Source organism: Solanum lycopersicum, chromosome 8 (genome assembly GCF_036512215.1).
Source record: "Solanum lycopersicum chromosome 8, SLM_r2.1".
NCBI lineage: Eukaryota > Viridiplantae > Streptophyta > Magnoliopsida > Solanales > Solanaceae > Solanum > Solanum lycopersicum.
This window is the reverse complement of record NC_090807.1, coordinates 50,275,908-50,296,553: the sequence shown is the minus strand read 5'-3', so window position 1 is coordinate 50,296,553 and position 20,646 is coordinate 50,275,908. Positions and strand designations below refer to the sequence as shown.

General features: G+C 33.2%; 2 protein-coding genes across 3 annotated transcripts in view; one reads left to right on the top strand and one right to left on the bottom strand.

Moving 5' to 3' along the window:
• Positions 1–1,133: 1,133 nt before the first annotated feature.
• LOC138338002 (uncharacterized) lies at positions 1,134–4,994 on the bottom strand. Its single transcript, XM_069288451.1, has 2 exons — positions 4,949–4,994; positions 1,134–1,432 (listed from the first exon to the last, which is right to left on the bottom strand). The coding sequence occupies exons 1-2, from the start codon at positions 4,992–4,994 to the stop codon at positions 1,134–1,136; spliced, it is 345 nt and encodes a 114-aa protein (XP_069144552.1).
• The window catches only part of LOC101265848 (myosin-15), a 48,356-nt gene continuing 32,514 nt past the window's right edge, over positions 4,805–20,646 (top strand). For both annotated transcript variants that reach the window (XM_004244994.5, XM_010326696.4), the window contains exons 1-10: positions 4,805–5,311; positions 5,399–5,542; positions 6,452–6,597; positions 6,687–6,843; positions 8,712–8,770; positions 9,069–9,225; positions 9,448–9,597; positions 9,701–9,837; positions 10,667–10,813; positions 10,906–11,007. In XM_004244994.5, the coding sequence (XP_004245042.1) occupies positions 5,192–5,311; positions 5,399–5,542; positions 6,452–6,597; positions 6,687–6,843; positions 8,712–8,770; positions 9,069–9,225; positions 9,448–9,597; positions 9,701–9,837; positions 10,667–10,813; positions 10,906–11,007 (1,319 nt within the window). In that variant the 5' untranslated portion in view covers positions 4,805–5,191. The remainder of the gene's footprint in view (positions 5,312–5,398; positions 5,543–6,451; positions 6,598–6,686; positions 6,844–8,711; positions 8,771–9,068; positions 9,226–9,447; positions 9,598–9,700; positions 9,838–10,666; positions 10,814–10,905; positions 11,008–20,646) is intronic.

The window sequence follows — 20,646 nt, the reverse complement described above, 5'->3', positions numbered from 1 at the left end:
AGAACTCTTTAATTTAAACATGTCATATAAATTTTGAGTAAATTCCTCGGATTATTATTTATATTTGAGAATTTGTCTGATAATATCACTTTTACTTTTTTAGAATCACAACATCACTCAACTATTTATATTTTCTCAAAATATACTTCTACCTCCTAATGAGATATCATGTCGTATTTTTTTAGATAATATAATAAAAGTTTGTTTATTGTCACAGTAAGCAATTTCTTTTAGGAATGAAATTGAAGAATTAGCACTTCATAAAAGGAAATAAAACTTTAAATTTAAATTAATTATTATTTATTTGTTATTATTTTTCAAAACTAATTATAAAAAGTTATTATCGTATTTATTTGAGTACATTAAACTAAATATTAATAGTACACAACCTTTTAGTTATGATATCAAAATATTATTTATATAATTGACATAAAATTTGAAATCCCAAATTTCATTTTTTAATGAAAATTTAAGATCTGTCATACTTCAAAAACACATGCCAAACATTAATTTTAAATTACTATCCTGAACCACAAGTCCAAATGCCTATGAAGTTATCATTATTTAATGTTTTGGTTGTCTCCAACCTCATTTATTTATCCAATTAATATTCTCTTATTTTGGAAAAAAATCATCTATTTTGATTATAAATATAAAAGTTAAAATTTAAAAATACCCATAGAATGAAGTACGAATACTTAGGTTGTCCCATTAAAAATTTATTAAACGGAAAAGGGCCTAAAATATCCTCGAAGTATTGAAAATGATACACAATTACCCCCATCCACTTATTAGCTCCCAAATACTCTTCACATCCACCTTTGGGTCCAAATTTATCCCTTCATTAACGGATCAAAAATAAAAAAATTAAATTATAATTTTTTATTACGTGGCACTCAACCATTGGTTGTAATTTAATTATTTAAAATAATTTAAAACCTACCCATTTTAACTAAACCCGCCCATTTTTATGTTGTCCAATTACAGAATTTATCACTTCCATGAAATCCCAAATTTACAGAACACGAGCATGATAATATATGAACATAAGAAGCAACCATTAATGTCTCTCTGTTCTCTATTACGGGAGATGTAAAACAACAATCCAAGAAGCTTCAAGCTCACACTCATAATCAGTGTGCAACAATTGGATTGGATTCGCAACCATTTACTCGAGATCCAGTGACATCCACCCACACTTCATTGACACGCCCAATAATCCGGAAGGGAGAATTATATTGCGCTGTAGAGTAAGCAAATTCACTTGTAGAAGCAGTGGAGTTTGCCCATGGAGATCTACTCAAGCTCAGAGCCAGTTTCTCAGCTTCTTTAACAATGTTGCTGTCTCTTGCAAATCCTGAAAACTTCCTAACAACAATGCAATGGCTGGTCCATGGATCAGGTTGAAGGTTTAGCTCCGGAAGGGGAAAAACTGGCAACAAAGTGATAAATTATCATGGTGGATCGGCTTGGAACATACAAATGGGTGGGTTTAGTTAAAATGGGTGGGTTTTAAATTATTTTAAATAATTAAATTACAACCAATAGTTGAGTGCCACGTAATAAAAAAATTATAATTTAATTTTTTTAATTTTTGGTCCGTTAATAAAGGGATAAATTTGGACCCAAAGGTGGATGTGAAGGGTATTTGGAGGCTAATAGGTAGATGGGGGATAATTGTGTACCATTTTCAATACTTCAAGGGTATTTTAGGCCCTTTTCCGTTTATTAAATTAATGGAAAAAGCTCAAATATGCTAGAGAGCTTTCAGAAAAGGCTTATTTATGTCATTAGTTAAAAGTTTAGCTCATTCATGCCATTACCGTTAAAGAAAAGGCTCATTCATGCCATTATTTTTTAACGGTGATTTTGCAAAACCATTTTGACACGTGGCCAATTATAATTTGGCCACGTCATCAATTTTTTTAATTAAATCAATTTTTTAATTAAAAATAAAAAAATTCAACTTTTTTCTAGAAATTTGATGACGTGGCCAATTATAATTCGGTCATGTCATCAATTTATTTAATTAAAAAATCAATTTTATTTTTCAAAATTATGATTTTTTTAATTTAAAAAAATTGATGACGTGGTCGAATTATAATTGGCCACATGTCAAAAATGCTTTTGCAAAATCACCGTTATAAAATAATGGCATGAATGAGCCTTTTTCTTTAACGATAATGGCATAAATGAGCCAAACTTTTAACTGATGGTATAAATGAGTCTTTTCTGAAAGTTTGATGACATGTCTGAGTCTTTTCCCTTAAATTAATTATTTATCTAAGACAATATTTTCCTTCCATTTTAACTTGAGCCAATGAAAAAAGTTACTTACTTTAATAAGATAATAAATAATATATTTTAAAAAGATCCTTATATAAATATATAATTTCATTAATATTATAAATTAATAATTTTTTAAAAAAAATTACAAATATTTTTCTAAGACAAGTTACAGTGGAATATGATTTTATGTGTTTTATTTTATTAAAATTTAAATCTAGTTAAAACTCATCTGTAAACTCACGACTGCAAATTTCTTTGACTGCACATGGATTCATTCTTTTTTTTTTTACTCACATGATTTACTCATTTGATAAGTCATTTTTGATTTTGTCACATTTTAAATGAGAGGCCAAGTTTAGATATACTCCAATCATTTTATATTAATTTGAATTTTTGAGGCATTTTTCATTTTTCAAATTAACTTAATCATCCAGTTTCCAAGACTATTTTTAGAGCGCTCTTTCATTTGACCCTTTATTTGAATTTTTACTGTGATGACTTCAATAAATTTGACAATAATTAATAAGGCTAAAGACGAAAACCTATGTTCAACTTATGTCTTAATAATCCACTTTTCCTAAAGGTTGTGAAACACCTCGAATATTTAATTAATATGAAATGGAGGAAGTTGTTTCAAGAAATTTCCTATATTGCTTATATAGTTATTCTTTCACCAAACATTTTTAACAAAGATACAACGAATAATATATGATTATTCAGAAATAATGAATATTATGTATAATGAATTTATCACTTTTACAATGAATCGTAGAATCCTCGATTTTATTTTGCAATGAATCAATTAACAAAAATATATACTACAGTGAATTATACACACATTTTACCCTTTTTAGAGATAAAGATGCACATACATTGTATTTTATTTACAATGAATTTATTTATTTTATATAAATCCAAATATATGATACATAATTTAGTAAGATACAATAATTTTGATGTATTTATTGTACTTTATGTATAATAAATTTATTTTTATGTGAAGTCAATAAATATGATAAATTAGTAAGATACAATTATTTTGATGATGTAATCTAAATTAGCCTTCATTGAATCTCAAAACATTCTTTAAATTAATCAATATTAATTTATCAATTAAATAATACTTTTATAAAATAATAATATTTCATGGTCTCATTTATATTAATTTAGCGAGATTACAATCCCAATGACATCTCCCTTATTTAAAGGTCCATTTGGCCATGTGATATGAAACCACAATTTAAAGTTATGATATGAAATCATAACATAAAATTATGAGACATATTTGAAGTTTTGTTTGAATATGCAGTTTGAACTTTTTATATTGTATGTTTTTTAATAAACATAAAAAATTACAAGTTGTAAACTATTAAAATTATCCCATTCTTTATACAATCTTACCAAACAAATAAAAATTTATAAAATTGTACAATATATTATCACAAAGCTATTGTAAAGATACAACATTTATGGATCTAACCTTAATTCAATAAAAATAAACTGAACATAAGTTTAGTATTCAAGTTGTTAGTAGCTAAGAAAAAAATTTGCTCAATTAAAGCCGCAATAATTAGTCATGTCCACTCAATATAATGATGACTTTTTATTATTAATAAACACTGATTAGATGAAGTCGTAATAAATTTAATTTAAAATAATCAATTTGGTGAATATAAATGATAAATTAAGAATTGATTTGAAGTAAACAAAGATTTTATATTAACGAAAATATTCGTTATATAGAATATAAATGGTTTAATAAGTAATGATAAGAATTATAAATTTTATTTACATATAAAATAAAAAGCTAGTAAATATATATAAATTAAATACAATTTTTTTTAAAAAAAATATAAAACTTGTAATCAGTTTTTGTATTTGGAAAATTTCAAATCATAAATTTTGGAGAATTTAAATTTTTATGTATAATATAAAATTATGAGATAGAATCAACTTTAAATCACATGTTCAAATTAGTTTTCATCTCATTTATCTATGGAAGGATAAATTTGAAAGAGAACAATTAATACTTTCTTAATTAATAAAAAAATAATTTATTTTTAAATTAAATATAAAAGTTAAAATACCCTAGGGAATGAAGTATGATTTAGGTTGCCGTCCCACTATTAACAAGATTCACAAGTATGGTCATAAACTCATAAGTGAAACTTAAAGTAAATATACTATAATAATTTTCTTTTTTATTATTTATAGTAATAATTTTTTTTCACTTGATTATTTAATTAATTAATATAATATTATAAACAATAATTTATTATTCACATATAATATAAATTCTAGTGATGAATGATATATTTATCACACATTTTAATACACTTATAAAATAATGTGACAATTTTTTATCAAACAAATATGATATATTTCAATAAATAATTATAAATTCATATATATTGCATAAATAATTTTACTTTTAATATATATTACAAATATAACATAATATTGCTATAAATAATAATAAACAAAAAATATTGCTAATAATCAATAATTATTTTTAAAATTTATTAATTTATGTAATTTTACAACAGAATAGGTGCTTAAGCAATCAAATCCCAAAATAAGAAAGTTTTGAAAAAGTAGTACCTCAAAGTGTAAATGTGGAGCTATAAGTTTCCCGTTTAGTAAATATTCTTAAGATAACGCTGGGAACTGAGAGCCAAAAATTTGGACTCTGTCAGATTCTCCATTTTTGGTTTTAGGGCGGGAAGCTGAAATAATCAACCTCTTCTTCTTTGTTGTTATCGTCCTTTTTTCTTTCTCTCTCTAGGGTTTTGCGTATTGCTGAAACCAATTCAAATATCAAATCCGAAAAATCCCCAAATTTTCACTGAAACCAGTTGTTGTTCTTCTTTCATGTCAATTTAAGCTAATCCAAACCCATAATATGACACTACGAAAGGGTTCTAATGTATGGGTCGAAGACAAAAGTTCCGCTTGGGTTGCTGCTCAAGTGACTGATTTTATTGGTAAACAAGTCCAAGTGGTTACTGAATATGGCAAGAAAGTGAGACGAACACTTGGTTATGAATTTTCTCTGTTAATTTTGGTCAAATGGGTTGATGGAAAATGTGACTGAATTTTGTTTTTTTAGGTATTGTCATCACCGGAGAAGCTGTATCCAAGGGATGAAGAGGCAGACCATGGAGGGGTTGATGATATGACCAAATTGACTTATTTGAATGAGCCTGGAGTTTTAGACAACCTTCAGAGAAGATATGGTCTTAATGAAATTTATGTGAGTTGTGAATTTATAATTCTTGGTATTTCTTTTTATATACACAATATCTTCCAACTGTATAAATTAAGAAAAAGCTAGGATCTTTATATTGATAAGAGTATCATGTCTTCACGTAGTTAAGATGCCACTTCTAACATTAATTACTGTTTTAAGAAGGATGCTTTGGGCATGGAACTGGTGTGTGTGTGTGTGTGGGGGGGGGGGGCTACCGCAACTGATTGTATACTGTTTGCTTTGAAGGAGGAATGAAAACAAAATGCATCACAATTAAAATAAAGGTTCCTTATCTTATTTCTTGAAGCATTGTGATTCTTTGTGATGTCTATGTACAAAAAAAGAAGTAAAAAAGTTTGCTAAAATAGTTCCTTTTATAACCCATTTAGAGTTCTAGCAATAAGATAATTAAACTCCAGAATCAACCAGTGCCAATTTTGGTATAGTTCGGGGTTCTACGTTGGCTCTGATAGATGAATAGTAAATACCTTGTTCTGAATGTCCCTTTGTTATTCGACGAAAATGGGTATTAAGACACTTTATTGACTTTTATTCACTATAGTAGATTGATTTCCCCCCCTAGATCACTGCAGTGTGTTTGCAATATTTGTCTAAGTATGTCCTTGATAATATTTTGGTGAGGAAAGAGTGAAAGCTATTTCTTGTGACTGCTTCTAAAATATCTTGATCATGGATTTTGACATATGTTGTGCTCACCTAAATGTTGAACCAAAAGCTACTGTTATCAAATTACGTTCGTTATTTAAGAATCATCATTCGCCTGGTTGGGTTTCACCAGGTGCATTTTTTGTCTTCATTAGCTTTAATAACCATTTTCTTATATGCTCTAACACCATCATCCTACAGGGTGCGTTGCAACATAATTGATTTCTCTCTTTTTTCCTTAAATAGACATATACAGGAAGTATCTTAATAGCTGTCAATCCATTCACTAAACTTCCACATCTGTACAATGTACACATGATGGAGCAATATAAAGGAGCTCCGTTTGGTGAGCTTAGCCCTCATGTGTTTGCTGTGGCTGATGCATCGTACAGGTTTGTTGACTTGTCATTTGGGGATCTGGTGACTTTTTCCTAAAGTGAATCAATTAGTGATTTGTTTTTGCTCAAATTTTCCTTGTCAGGGCTATGATGTCTGAGAACCAAAGCCAATCTATATTGGTTAGCGGCGAAAGTGGAGCAGGGAAAACAGAGACCACAAAGTTGATAATGCAATACCTTACCTATGTTGGTGGTCGTGCTGCTGCTGATGACCGAACAGTTGAACAACAAGTTCTCGAGGTACTGCTGCTTACTGGTTTTATAGGCATAACATCAAATGGTGATTTTGTTTGCAACTTTAGGAATTTCAATTATAGGGTCTTTTCTGTTATTTTCTTAGAAGGGTGTCAATTTTTGTTCGGCATGTCAACATAGAGCGTCTCCCACTGAAGACTGATTGCTTGGTGATCTATTAGCTTCATTAGAATGTCTTTTTCAATTACTTAATCTCATGTACTATTTTTTCTAGGACTATTGTTGTCTCTGTTAATGAGAGCAATTTTTATTTTTAATATTATAAAAAACTTGACAGTAGCAGTCAGGTATGACTTATTATTTACCAAATACCTAGAAAGTGCAGTTTCCAATCGGTCAGAGTACAGACAACATTCTTCTTTATGAGCTATGGAGGAAATTAGCTATAGTTTTTTCTTCAACTTCACCTATATGACATCTATTTTGCAGTAAAATACTCCACTTCATTAGGTTATCCCATGAGAGGCAAATTTTGTTGATTGCAATCCACCAAGAGTGTGCCACCTTAGGAGGTGCCTTGCTTTCCCAGATTGCCTTCTACAGTCCCCTCTTCCTTGTTGTATAGAAAATAAAGTTTTATAGCTAGATTTGGCAGTATAAATACCTTTATTATCATTTATTGTCTCTATGTCATTGCGTTCATTAGTTCATTCCTTCTCCAAGTTGAGACCGTCCTATTTCCAATTTGACAAGTTTCTTCTTCTTTTTGTAAATAAATTCCGTTCTCAGATCCACTATAGTTGTATGCAGTGCACTACCAAGTATAATATTGGGGTCTTTTTCTCTCACTATGAATCACTCAATAACTTGTTTTCTATGCCCATTTTCAATTTTGAATTGTTTGAGAGGCTCGACTTCTGGCTAAAGGCTTGTTATATACTTTCACAGTATCCATATTCATGAGGGGTTTGTGCCTCCTTAGTACGTGATGTTATAAAAAATTACGTACTTCTTAGAACCACATTAAGCGAGGAAAAATGTTACAACACGTTTTGAGCCTCACTTTAGGGCTTACGCGCGCTTAAAGAACACTGATAAGGAGAAAATAAAAAGACATATCCTCTATGGTTTTTGCTCTCATCTGGCTGAGATTAGATCATAGCTCAGTTTTAGATGAATTCACAATAGTCCATCTATTGTTACTTTGGAGGATGTTTTCGTCCAGACTTCTATGCGTTTCAATTGTACCTGAGGTAACATCTCTAGATACTTATTGGATGGCGGTTGAGTCTAACAGTTAGCAGAATGCACCCGTGAAAGAAAAAGAATAGAGGTCAAAGAATTTCACATATGTTGTTGGGGGATGTCATATGAGAGAAACCTGTTGGTGGCTTCATGATAGATCTGCATGCAATAATGAGTGTTCCCGTCAGGAAGCTAATGTTGCTCAGACCGGGAGGGACGGCATCCTTCCTTTTCCAGATGTAAAGAACCAAACATCTTATTCCATTACCATACCAAGAATCAACCTTCCTCTTACACGTGAATCAATTGCATTCTTTCTTCATCCAATATGCATATGACACTCTAAGGCTCGTTGAATAAATTGTAGTGTCCTGTACTTCCATTGCTACAATTAGTTTCTAGCCTAGTTTTCTGTCATCATCAAATCAAGTTCAAATGTGAATTAGGTCGTGATCGCTAACTCTATTCTTATTGGTTGGAGATCATCCTTTCATCCTTATGGTTTTTTTCAGTGTTTTCCTCACTGTAGTGAGATCCCCCCCCCCCCCCCCCCCATTTTTCTGTTTTCTTTTTCGTTGCAAGTTCCATTGATGATTGAATTTGGTTGATTATTTTGAAGTTCAAAAAGTTTGTTGGTAATTCTTAATCCTTTCTCATTTTTGGTCTAGTCTAACCCGTTGCTGGAGGCCTTTGGCAATGCACGCACTATTAGGAATGACAATTCAAGGTGTGTTTTCAACTACTAATGGTGGTCTTGCTAACATGTATCATTTGATGCAATCAGTGGTGTTCATTGTTTCAGCAGTGAAGGTGGTTTTATCGTCTTTATTAAGAGCATTGTTTTGTCCTTTGTATGGAATCATTGCTTGTCTTGTCGTTCACCTTCTTACGATGAAAATGGTTATTTCTAGTTTGTTGGAATCTATGAACTCATACTTATTCAGTAAAGTGATATCGAACATGGGGAAATTGTTCTTGAGGTTTATTGAATTATGATTAATGCCTCTTATCCTTGTTTCTTGCAGTCGTTTTGGCAAGTTTGTTGAGATCCAATTTGATGCAAGTGGTAGAATATCTGGAGCTGCAATTCGGACTTATCTTCTGGAGAGATCTCGTGTTGTTCAGCTAACAGATCCAGAGAGGAATTATCACTGCTTTTATCAATTATGTGCATCTGGAATGGTATTTTCTACCCTCCATGTGCTCAGTTATGATGTTTAATTCATGATATTCTTCGTGTCCTAGTGAAATGTGTGTTGTAATAGTCTTTCCTTGTGAGTGTATTAACTTCAATGTGGTAACATTGATGTGCACATTTAAATTGTTATGAGTGGCCAATAATGCAATTTGACCATCAGAGTAAAAGCTTAAGGTTATTTCGTTTCTATGTTCTTACTTCTTCAGGATGCTGAGAAATACAAGCTGGGTCATCCTAGTGACTTTCACTACTTGAACCAGAGCAAAACCTATGAGCTAGATGGAGTTAGCAATGCTGAGGAGTATACCAAGACAAGGAGAGCTATGGATATTGTTGGAATTAGTCAGGAGGAACAGGTTCTGCTACTGCAGTTTGTTATCCTAATCAGTATTTCTGTATTTAGTAGCATTCCTATTCTACTTCACTAATTACTACATTGCATTGTTCTTTTAATAACAGGAAGCAATATTTCGTACCTTGGCAGCCATTCTACATCTAGGTAACATAGAATTCTCTCCAGGCAAAGAACATGACTCATCAGTTATAAAAGATGAGAAGTCGAGGTCTCATTTACAGATGGCTGCTAAGCTTTTTAAGTAAGTGGTTCTTCTCCTCCTCCTCTTCCTGGCAATTGCTTTTTGTTTCTCTGATTTGCTGATGATTTTGCTGGTTGATGAATGGTTATCATGTCCTTCATCATCTCTTTGACGATCTTTCTCCCTTGACAAATAATTATATATTGCCCGGTCTCATAAGCTTCTTCGGCTTTCAGCTAACGGTGCCTTTTTTTTTCTCTTAGAATAATGTTCATTACTCAATTTTTATTTTTACAGTTTTTATCGGTGAAATGGTTGGGGTACACTCAATATGTCTCTGTTTTATGTAGTTGGCAGTTCGTTATAATGAATATGTCATCTTCAATAGTTATTGCAATAGCTCTTCATTTTTTCCCTTGCTTTTCTGTTCTGTATTGGCTTTATTCCTGATTTTAAGACATCTTAGAAACAAATATTTAGGGAAGGATAGCACTGTGTATGTTGTTTTATAGAACAGGACTAATTTATGGGTTTTTATTTTAACTTTTGCTTGATAAAAAATTGATTTTTCAAAAGATGTAGCCTATGGGACGTGAAGATTCAAATTCAGAACTCTCAAAAAGAGGGTAGGTAGCTGGATTTCTGTTGAACTGTAAGACTGGTCTCCCTTATTCACCATGCTTGGATCTAGTGGTATTTGTATCGCCTTGAGCGATTGCTGACTTCTGTTTATCTTTACCTTCTTTACATTTCTTGTCTTGGGACTTCAGTATTAGTATTATTTGAAACCTTTCAAGCTCTGTCGTAATGCTTTATAAGCGTGATAAATTTCCCGTTTTACTTAACGTCTTGACAGTCCAACTGATCCCCGATTCCTCTTTCTTTAAAGGTGTGACGTACAACTGTTGGTGACCACACTTTGTACAAGGTCAATTCAAACTTACGAAGGAATCATCATTAAGGCTCTTGATTGTGGTGCTGCTGTTGCAGGACGTGATACTTTAGCGAAGACTGTTTATGCCCAATTATTCGATTGGTAATCCAAATCCTTTATGGTATCCAATAGTCAATGTTCTACTTATATAAGTTGATTATATAAGAGTATTGTACATCACTTGCTTGTTTCAGGTTAGTTGAAAAAATCAACAGATCTGTTGGGCAAGATCCTGATTCCCTGATACAAATTGGAGTTTTGGATATATATGGATTTGAATGCTTTAAGCAGAACAGGTTAGTTACATGTTACTGTTTTTGCCTATTGTATTCTGTTGAAACATCATGTAATATAGCGAACATAATAGATTGCTACGTTACTTTAAGGTGGAAATAAAGGTTATTGGGAACCTTCTAGAATCAGATTCGTAAATAGACACCCAGAAGCTGTGGGTCAATTATTTGGCTCAAGCCTCAATTTTCAACATTGCCTCTTTACGGCTCTTATTGTGAAATTTAAGCCTTCTGTAGTTGTGCAATGTCAAGTTAAATTACTCATTGGGTAAAAGATAAAAGCTCATGATTCTAGACATATGCTTCTTTACAGCTGGTAAAGGACATGCCCATATTTTCGGGAAAAACATGTCATGAAATAAATGAAAGGCAATCCTTCTCAAAAAAAATATATGAAAGACAATCCATTGTTGAGCTTGGTCAATGTTTAGCACCTAAGAGAAGTGATTTGTATTTTAGCTGTGAGCTCACTAGCCTTTATTGGAATGCTATAAATGCTTTACTGGAGGCTTAATTGAATTTTGATAAGTACATGAGCTTCCTGGCAATGATTGAAATTGTTCTACAAATAATGTTTTAGAACACCATGATAGCTGGCTGTGAAAAATCTTTAATTATCTGCTGTTTTCAGCATTGGAGATGAGAGGTTGAGAAGTTATTGGATGTTCAGAAATGGCAAAGCTTGGAGTTATTTTGGAAATATTTAATTACTTTAGCTGAGTATTTTCTTTCCTGTTTGGTCCAGAATATAGTGGCTTGTTTGTTAAGTTGGTTCTTCCCACAAGCTACGAGTTTGAAACCAATATTAGCCTATCATGTGCAGTCAATATGTGTTTAAAGTTGGAGAATTTTTGCATTTTGTGTCAAAACCCATATGGGTTATGTCTTGCTTCAAAGTCTTTCATTTTCTTAGAAATGCCAATGCGGGTAAACTGTTCTCCAACTCCTTACTTAATGCCGCAATGGAGTCCCATGTGTTCGATATGCGTAGAAATTAGGTAGAAGAATAAGGTTTGTAGCATTAGCATTTCACACTTTACATGTCTCTTTACAAAATGAAGTGATGAACAAGATGGGTGGTTATGGTCGTCTTAAACAAGATGAGCTTTATTCATCACTTTTGTTCCTCTTCATTGCAAAACTGAAGAACTATGTCTCCTAAAATCTCTCGGCCCAATTAACTTTGTAAAAAAATAAAAAATCTCTCGGCCCAATTAAGAGAATATCATCCTAAGTCCTTGCTAGAACTTCAATGTCGAATTAATTTTTCCATTCACCAAAAGCTTCAGATTAGCTCTTCTATCTCTAGCTCAAACTACTATATGGAGATTAAAACTCCAAATCCCTATTAATGATCCTTTTCTTGATCTTAATTTCTTTTGTCAAGCAAGTCAGATTACATACAAGTTGTTAATGTTTGCAACCATTTAAAAGCAATTTTTACAAAAGATTCTTAATACACTAAGGATCAATTCTTTCAGAGAAGATTTTAGTGTAAAGAATCTATTATTGTTATTCCTACTCTAAATTCCATAACCCTAGTTATGAGTTTAGCTACTCATAAGTCATATCTAGCTGTAAATAATAACTATTACAATTTAAGTTACTTTAGAACATTAACGTAAAAGAAAGTAAACAACACTTTTGATTAATGCAACCCTTGCAAGAGTATCGTGTTCGTTCCACAACAATCTATTATGACTCTATAATTAAATCCTAAAAATTAAAGAATAATGGATCTTCTATGCTATGAGTAATCCCTAAAATCTACTGACAATATCTAATTCTTAGGATTAATTTGTAACCCTTAAAATATTGTCGTAATGGCATGTATATGACAATAGGGTCAAAATCCTAATCTCAATTAACTTTGCTTTAACTTAGTCAACTTCAGTTCGGTTAACAGAGTGGTTGAGGTGTGGATCTCATTGTGTATTTCTCAGGGTTGCAATGCGGGGTCTATTTCAAACTCCTACCTCCTTCGTGCATTGATAAATCATCGCAAGAAAATCAAGTCTTTGAATATTTGCTTTGAACAAATGCGTGTGAGGCCCAACGCGCGGTAGGTTGCCTCGCCCCGCTAGCTCCTGTATTGCAGTCCAATTGGCTGCATTTTAGTCTGACACACATCGCTTTGCACTCCTATTTTTTTGGGTCTTTCTTGTTATTTTTGGCATGAAATCATCCTAATTATATGTGAGAAATATTGAAAAAGAATATTATTGAATTGTTGTCTCTACATTATTATAGAGAGACCCTATTTATAGACATTACAATAGACACCTTTTCCAACTAAGACACTACAATATAATCCTTTTCTAAGTAGGACACTATATACTATTCCTAAACCTATTCTAAGTAGGATTGTATATACCTATTACTATTCTAACACCCCTTTCAAGCTAGTGCATACAAATCATATGTATCAAACTTATTACAAATGTAATTAATATGAGGACCGATGAGGAGTTCAGTGAGATATCTGCAAGTTGATCCCTCGACTTCACAAAATTGATAATCAATATCAAGTTTTTATCTTCTTATGGAATCCTGAATTTGATGCATAATGTAGTCAATCTCAATATGCTTGGTCTTCTCATTAATAACTAAATTTGATGCATAAAGCCGATAAAACAGGGAGTGATAAAATTATAGTGTTGAACTTCCCAAAACAAGCTTGCAAAGATTGTTTTAGACCATTGGGTGACTTACGTTATCGACATACAAGGCTACTAAACTTCCCCTGAGCAACAAAATTAGGTGGTTGCTCCATATACACTTCTTCACAATGCAATGATTGTCGAAAAGTGCACAAAATCTAAACATGTTCATGTGCCGAAGTATTAGATTTGATGGATGAAAGTGATCACAATTTGAGAAATAAAATTATATGGGTAGGGGTGCAATGATGGCACGATCTTATTGAGAAAGGAAATTATATGGGTAAGATTAGAATGATGGCACATTCCTATGCAAATTAGATTTCGGGAGTCACGACGAAGACAAATGGAACTACGCAAATCAAATCTGAGGAGTCACTGAAAAGACATAATGCTATGCAACTTAGATATGAGAAAGTAGTTTGGAAAAATCCCATGCTATTAAGCAAATGAGATATGAAATAAAGTAGCCCATGGTACTATGCACGTTAAATATGACAAGTATTCCGTAAAGATGTATGGTGCTACGCAAATCAAATATGAAATAAAGTAGTGATCGAGAAGATGACACAGTGATGAACAAATTAAATCTGAAAAAGTAATTACTGGAAGGATGGCATGATGGTACACATAAGATATGAGAAAGTAGTCACTAGAATGATGGCACGATGCCACATTAATTAAATATGAAAAAGTAGTCATCGGAAGGTGACACGGTGCTACACATATAGGATATGAGAAAGTAGTCATCTGAATGATGGCATGGTGCTACACGAATCATATATGAGAAAAGTAGTCATCGAAATGATGGCATGGGGCTTCACAAATTAGTTATGAAAATGTAGTCACCAGAAAGATGGTATGGTGCTACACAAAAATTAAATATGTTAAAGTAGTTTTTGAAAAAATGGCACGGTGCTACACATATTAGATATAAGAAAGTAGTCGCCCAAAAGATGGCATGGTGCTACACAAATACCGACAAATATGGGGTTTACACAAAATAATCCTAGAAAGTCATCGAAAATTGACGCATGGTGAGCTTTTGATCGAGTTTTCTTCCCCTGAATTTGGGTTTCATGAATATATCATGACTTTACTTTTGTTAACATAATCACTGACAAGATGGACATGTATGGGTAATAGCCACTCGCCAATAGCAGAAGCACTTTGGTTCTCTACCAAGATCGTTGAGACTCTGATACCATGTGAGAAATATTTAAAGAGAATATTATTGAATGTTGTCTCTTCATTATTACAGAGAGACCCTATTCATAGACACTACTATGGACACCTTTTTCCAACTAGGACATTACAATACCATCCTTTTCTAAGTAGGACACTATATACTATTCCTATTCCTATTTTAAGTAGGATTGTATATAGCTATTCCTAATCCTATTTTAAGTAGGATTGTATATACCTATTACTGTTCCTATTACTATTTCTATTTTAAGTAGGATTGTATATACCTATTATTATTTTAACATCATATCTATTAGCTCATCATAAGGATTTTTCAATCAACACGTGAATATTCATTAGATTATCTTAGAACTTGGCTAAATCATGAGTAAAATTTAGCGTTTGAATGCGTGAATATACCCCATATCAGCGTGCACCAAATAAACAATGTCAAATTCGTGCATGTGTGTGGGACTGGGTGTTCTGAGATATTATGCCAAGATAAGGCCCAAAGACCTGACGGTTTCACCATGGGCTTTTACATTAAATGGTTGGAGATTGTAAAACATGACATAATGAAGACATTCCAAAATTTCCATGAACAAAATGTGTTGTAATGAAGCTTCAATGCTACTTTCATTGCTCTCATTCCCAAGAAATGTGCCACTGAGTTGAGAGATTTCAAACCCATAAGCCTGATAGGAAGCATCTATAAAATCTTCTCCAAAGTCCTAACAGAGATATTGAAAGGGGTGACGGAAAAGTTCGTAGATTCTCATCAAATGACTTTTATTAAAGGTAGACAAATTACAGATGCTATCCTAGTGGCAAATGAAGTTGTACGCTCAAAAACAAAGCATGAATATTGTGTAAGCTTGACATTGGAAAAGCTTTGACCATGTTAAGTGTTAACTGAGGATATTTGCTGAATGTCCTGGAGAAGATGGGATTATGGCTGAAGTGGATAACATTTTGTATATCTTCACCGTCTTGATTGATGACGCACAAATAGGATTCTTTGGAGCACAAAGGGGCCTCAGGCCTCTGTCCCCTTCCTATTTTTGCTAGTGATGGAGGGATATAACAACTTGCTCAAAACAACTTATGCAAATGGCTGGTTGAGATGTTTTGCTGTGGCCAGCGACAGAAGGGAAAGTTTAGGGTGACTCATTTGCGATATGCAGATGACACAATCTTTTGTGGGTCAGAAAAAGAACAACTCAAATATTTGAGAGTAATAGTGGTCATGTATGAAGTGATCTCTAGGTTGCATATTAATTGGAGAAAGAGTTTTCTTTATCCCATTAATGAAGTAAAATCATGGAGGCACTGAACATAATCCTAGGTGGACAAGTTGGTGCTCTGCCAACTCCATACCTTGGCATGCCTTTGGGTGCTAAATCTATGTCTAAAGTGATCTGGGGCAGTGTAATAGTAAAGTGTGAGAAGAAACTGGCTAGATGGAAGGGACAATGCTTGTCTCTTGGAGGAAGAGTTACTCTAATTAACACAGTCCTAGATGTAATTGTTGGTACTTGTAATCACTGTAAATTATATATTGAATATAGAAGTGTGGTACAATGGAAGAGAGTCTACTTGGGAGAGTGAGGCTGATATGCATGAAAGATATCCACACCTTTCTATCCATTCCTGTAGGGGTCACAAACAGATTGGATAGAATCAGAAGGAAGCCTTGCCAAGGACAGGAAAGGTTACAATATGGTAAAGTGGAATGATCTGATAGTAGAAAAAGGATATGGGGGTTTGGTACTAAAATCTATAGAATCATAGCGAAGCCCTCAAAATGAATTGGTTGTGAAAAAAAATGCTAATGAAAAATATCCATTATAAGAGAAAATTCATTAAAGTCAAGGATGAAGAAAACATAGGGGGATGGCAAAGGAAGTAATTTCCCTGTATGGAGTGAATCTATGGAGATCTATAAGGACTTGTGGAAGCAAGGACATGAAAGGTTACAATATGGTAAAGTGGAATGATCTGATAGTAGAAAAAGGATATGGGGGTTTGGTACTAAAATCTATAGAATCATAGCGAAGCCCTCAGTATGAATTGGTTGTGAAAAAAAATGCTAATGAAAAATATCCATTATAAGAGAAAATTCATTAAAGTCAAGGATGAAGAAAACATAGGGGGATGGCAAAGGAAGTAATTTCCCCGTATGGAGTGAATCTATGGAGATCTATAAGGACTTGTGGGATGATTTCAAGATCAAAACCAAGGTTAAGGTTAGAAATGGGAAAAAGACAAGCTTCTGGGGAGATGACTGGCATAAGATGGGGATTTCAAGGAATATCTACCCAGACATGCACATCTTAATGTTAAATCAACAAAGAACAATTGCAGGAATGTGGACACTGGATGGGTGGGAAGTCAGTTTCAGAAGACAAGTAAATGACTCGGAAATCATAAGAGTTGCAGATTTGCTTAACACTATTGGCCAATTTAAAGGAAGACAAGAAGGGGAAGATGAGCTCTGGTGGCAGGGCACTGACAGAGGAACCTTCACGGTTGGCAAAGCATACAAATGGTTGAATAATCACATTCAATAGAATGCCCACTTACCCTGGAAAACTATATGGAAAGTGAATATACCCTACAACGTATCATGTTTTATTTGGCACATATCCACGGAAGCTGTCCTTATACAAGACAATTTGCTGAAAAAGCAGATAATTTTATGTCTGAGATTTTTTTTGTGGAGAACAAGTGGAAACTGTTCGACAGTTGTTCCTTCACTGCAAGACCACATGTCAGCTTTGGGAGGCTATTCATAACACTTAAAGGTTTCTCCTGGACTATGCCAGGAAAGGTTATAGAAGCCCTTCAAAGTTGGGAAGAAACTGGGGTTCTGGCAAGAAGCAGAAGTAGGTGGAAAGTCATATCAGCCAACATATGGTGGACAATCTGGAAGGAGAGAAATGCTAGGTGTTTTGAGAACATAAAAAATAGTATTGAACAAATCAAATTGAATTGTATGTTGATTCTATGTTTTTGGTGTAATCAAATTTGGTCTAATGATCCTATATCTATTATTGATGTGTTAGATTCATTATAGACACGGGATCGCAGGATCTGGATTTACTTGTAAATATGGCCCTAGTACAACCAATGTAAAGATCTATTTCTATCAATAGACACAAAGTTACCATTTTTTTTAATAAACTATTCTCGTGTGGCACAAAGTGATTTTAAGCAATCATGTTTTTTTTAAAAAAAATATAATTGGAAGATGTCATTTTAGGAGGGTAGATGGATAGCCCAAAGAACCCAATAATTACTCCCAGACTTATATACACTGACACTGTGTTTGGATCATTGTTATCCATTGTATTGTATAGTTACTATACCTAAAATGTTTGTTTTGATTGTTACTTAAAATGTATTGTACTGTATTGTTAAATTTCGTTGTTACGTAACAATGAAAACCCTTATTTTATAGAACAACCAATTTGGTGTGTTCCCATTGTTACTTTATTTCTTTTTCCAATTATATCTTTACCTAATATTTCAAAATACTATTTTACCCTTTACCTTAATTATTTGAACCTAGTCAAACCTCCTACCTTAGAATAATTAAGGGTATTTAAGTAAATTTATAAATTACAATACAATACGATACAATCAAACCAAATAATTCAAATGTTACTAAACAACAACAAACAATACAATCTAGCCAAACATTGTATCTACCATACAATACAGTATAATAGAGCACAATACAATATAATACACTATGAAACAATGGGTAACACTGATCCAAATAAAGTGTGAGCTTTCAACAAAAAATGCAACTGTGGCTCAAATGTGAACAAGATAAGGATGGAACTTGCATCTTAGGAGGAATCTAAATGATTGGGAGATGGGGAACGTAGTGGCCTTCCATGATATAATCGCATAATTTAGTAATCTTACTAGGGAAGAAGACAAGGTTGTGTGGAAGATCGACAGCAAAAGGGGTTTTCTGTGTCAAGTCAGCTTACAAAGATCTCAATCATTCAAATTCAAATGACAGGATGGAGCTCTGACCATGGCAGATGATATGGAAACCTAAAATCCCATACAAGGTAAACTGTTTCACATGGCTACTAGCAAAGGAAGCAGTGCTGACACAAGAAAATATAAAGAAGAGGAAGTTCCAACTGTGCTCAAGATGCTATTTGTGTGAGGAACAGGCAGAGATAGTCAACCATCTCTTTTTTGCATTGCAAGTGGACAGATCAATTATGGAGAATATTCAGCAGCCTTAGGAAGATCACTTGGATGAAACCAAGAAACATAGCACGACTCCTAAATTGTTGGATCAATATAGGCAATACTACAATTAAGGAGGAGAGATAGAGGATTGTCCCATCTTGTATATGGTGGACAGTGTGGAAAGAAAGGAATCAAAGTTGTTTTGAGGGCAAAAAGAACAATTTGCAGAATTTCAAGATGAATTGTATAGCTCTTTACTATTTTTGGTGTAAACAGAATACAGATTTGTGACAAAAAGCACAGATGGAGTCAGTCTAGTTTGTAATACTTTTGGAGGGGGCTACTTTGATTTAGTATACCTGTGGATAAATAGGAAAAGAATTATTCTCAAAAAAAAATATAATTGGAAGATGTGAGATTACAAAAAGCAGGCTAATGTTTAGACCCATGGAATTCATTTTCCAGGTGTTCCCCTCTTTTCATCTCTCAATTCTCAAAAAGACAACAGACCACTAGTTTCTTCTTGCAAGTCACGAGGATTTACCATTTTCTTGTAAACTTATTCATGGCTTTCCAACTTTCTTTTAGGGATTTGGTCATTTGCCTGGAATTTCCATTTCTTTTGGACTTTGAATGTTGCTGAGGTGAAAAATCACTCGACTTCTGCCTGCCTTTGTAATTAGTATGACCCGTTTGTGTTATCAGGAGACTCAGGATTGGAACTGAACTTCCAATCCTTTATATGGAAGACCTCGACTCTGTTGAATAGTGGTGCTCCTTTTTTTAGGGGAGGAGGGTTGGAGATGAACGAGTGAATTTTTCTGAAATTAGGAGAAATTCCGTCAGAAGCATCACTTTGCAGAAGATAGTCTATCTATCACCATAAGCTGACAATAGTTGATTCGGTATTTTAAGAATCTATCTTCTTCCATCTGGAGAGAGTTCATGAAAACCAGGCCATAGTCCAACTGGATTTATTAGACTAGGCAAATGTGAATAGCTTCCTAGATTTTCAATTTTCTTTTGTTGTACAAAAACCAATCTAGCAGCAAGCAATTGACAGTCTTGTGCATTGTCTATTGAATGTGACCACTACTACAATAAATAAATAAATAAATTAAGAAGGGGGTTGGGAATTATTTGGTCATTGTTTTTGAGTTTGTGACATGCTTGACATGAATCACTTGATATAGTTGAAAAAGACCGTACCACCCTAAAACCTTGGAGCATCATTTGTGAGAATTTAAGGAGCCGCAGTTCCATCCATCCTTTTTGCGAGAGGTTTCTAGCTGGAGCAGTGTGGATTTCCCAGGGGAGCTTACTGGAATGTCAATGTTTTTCTGGCATGTGCTTCATTTGCCTTGTTATTGGGTACTTGGGTGGATATTTGGGACATTCTAAAATCAAATTACTTTTTAGGAAAAATAATATTTCCCTCTATCCATTCTATGTGACACCCTTTCCTTTTTAGTCTCTCCCAAAAAGAATGTCGTGTTACTATGATTAGAAATAATTTAACTTTCAAATTTTCTTTTATCCTTAATGAAATGATTTACAACCACACGAGTATCTAATGGTTGTT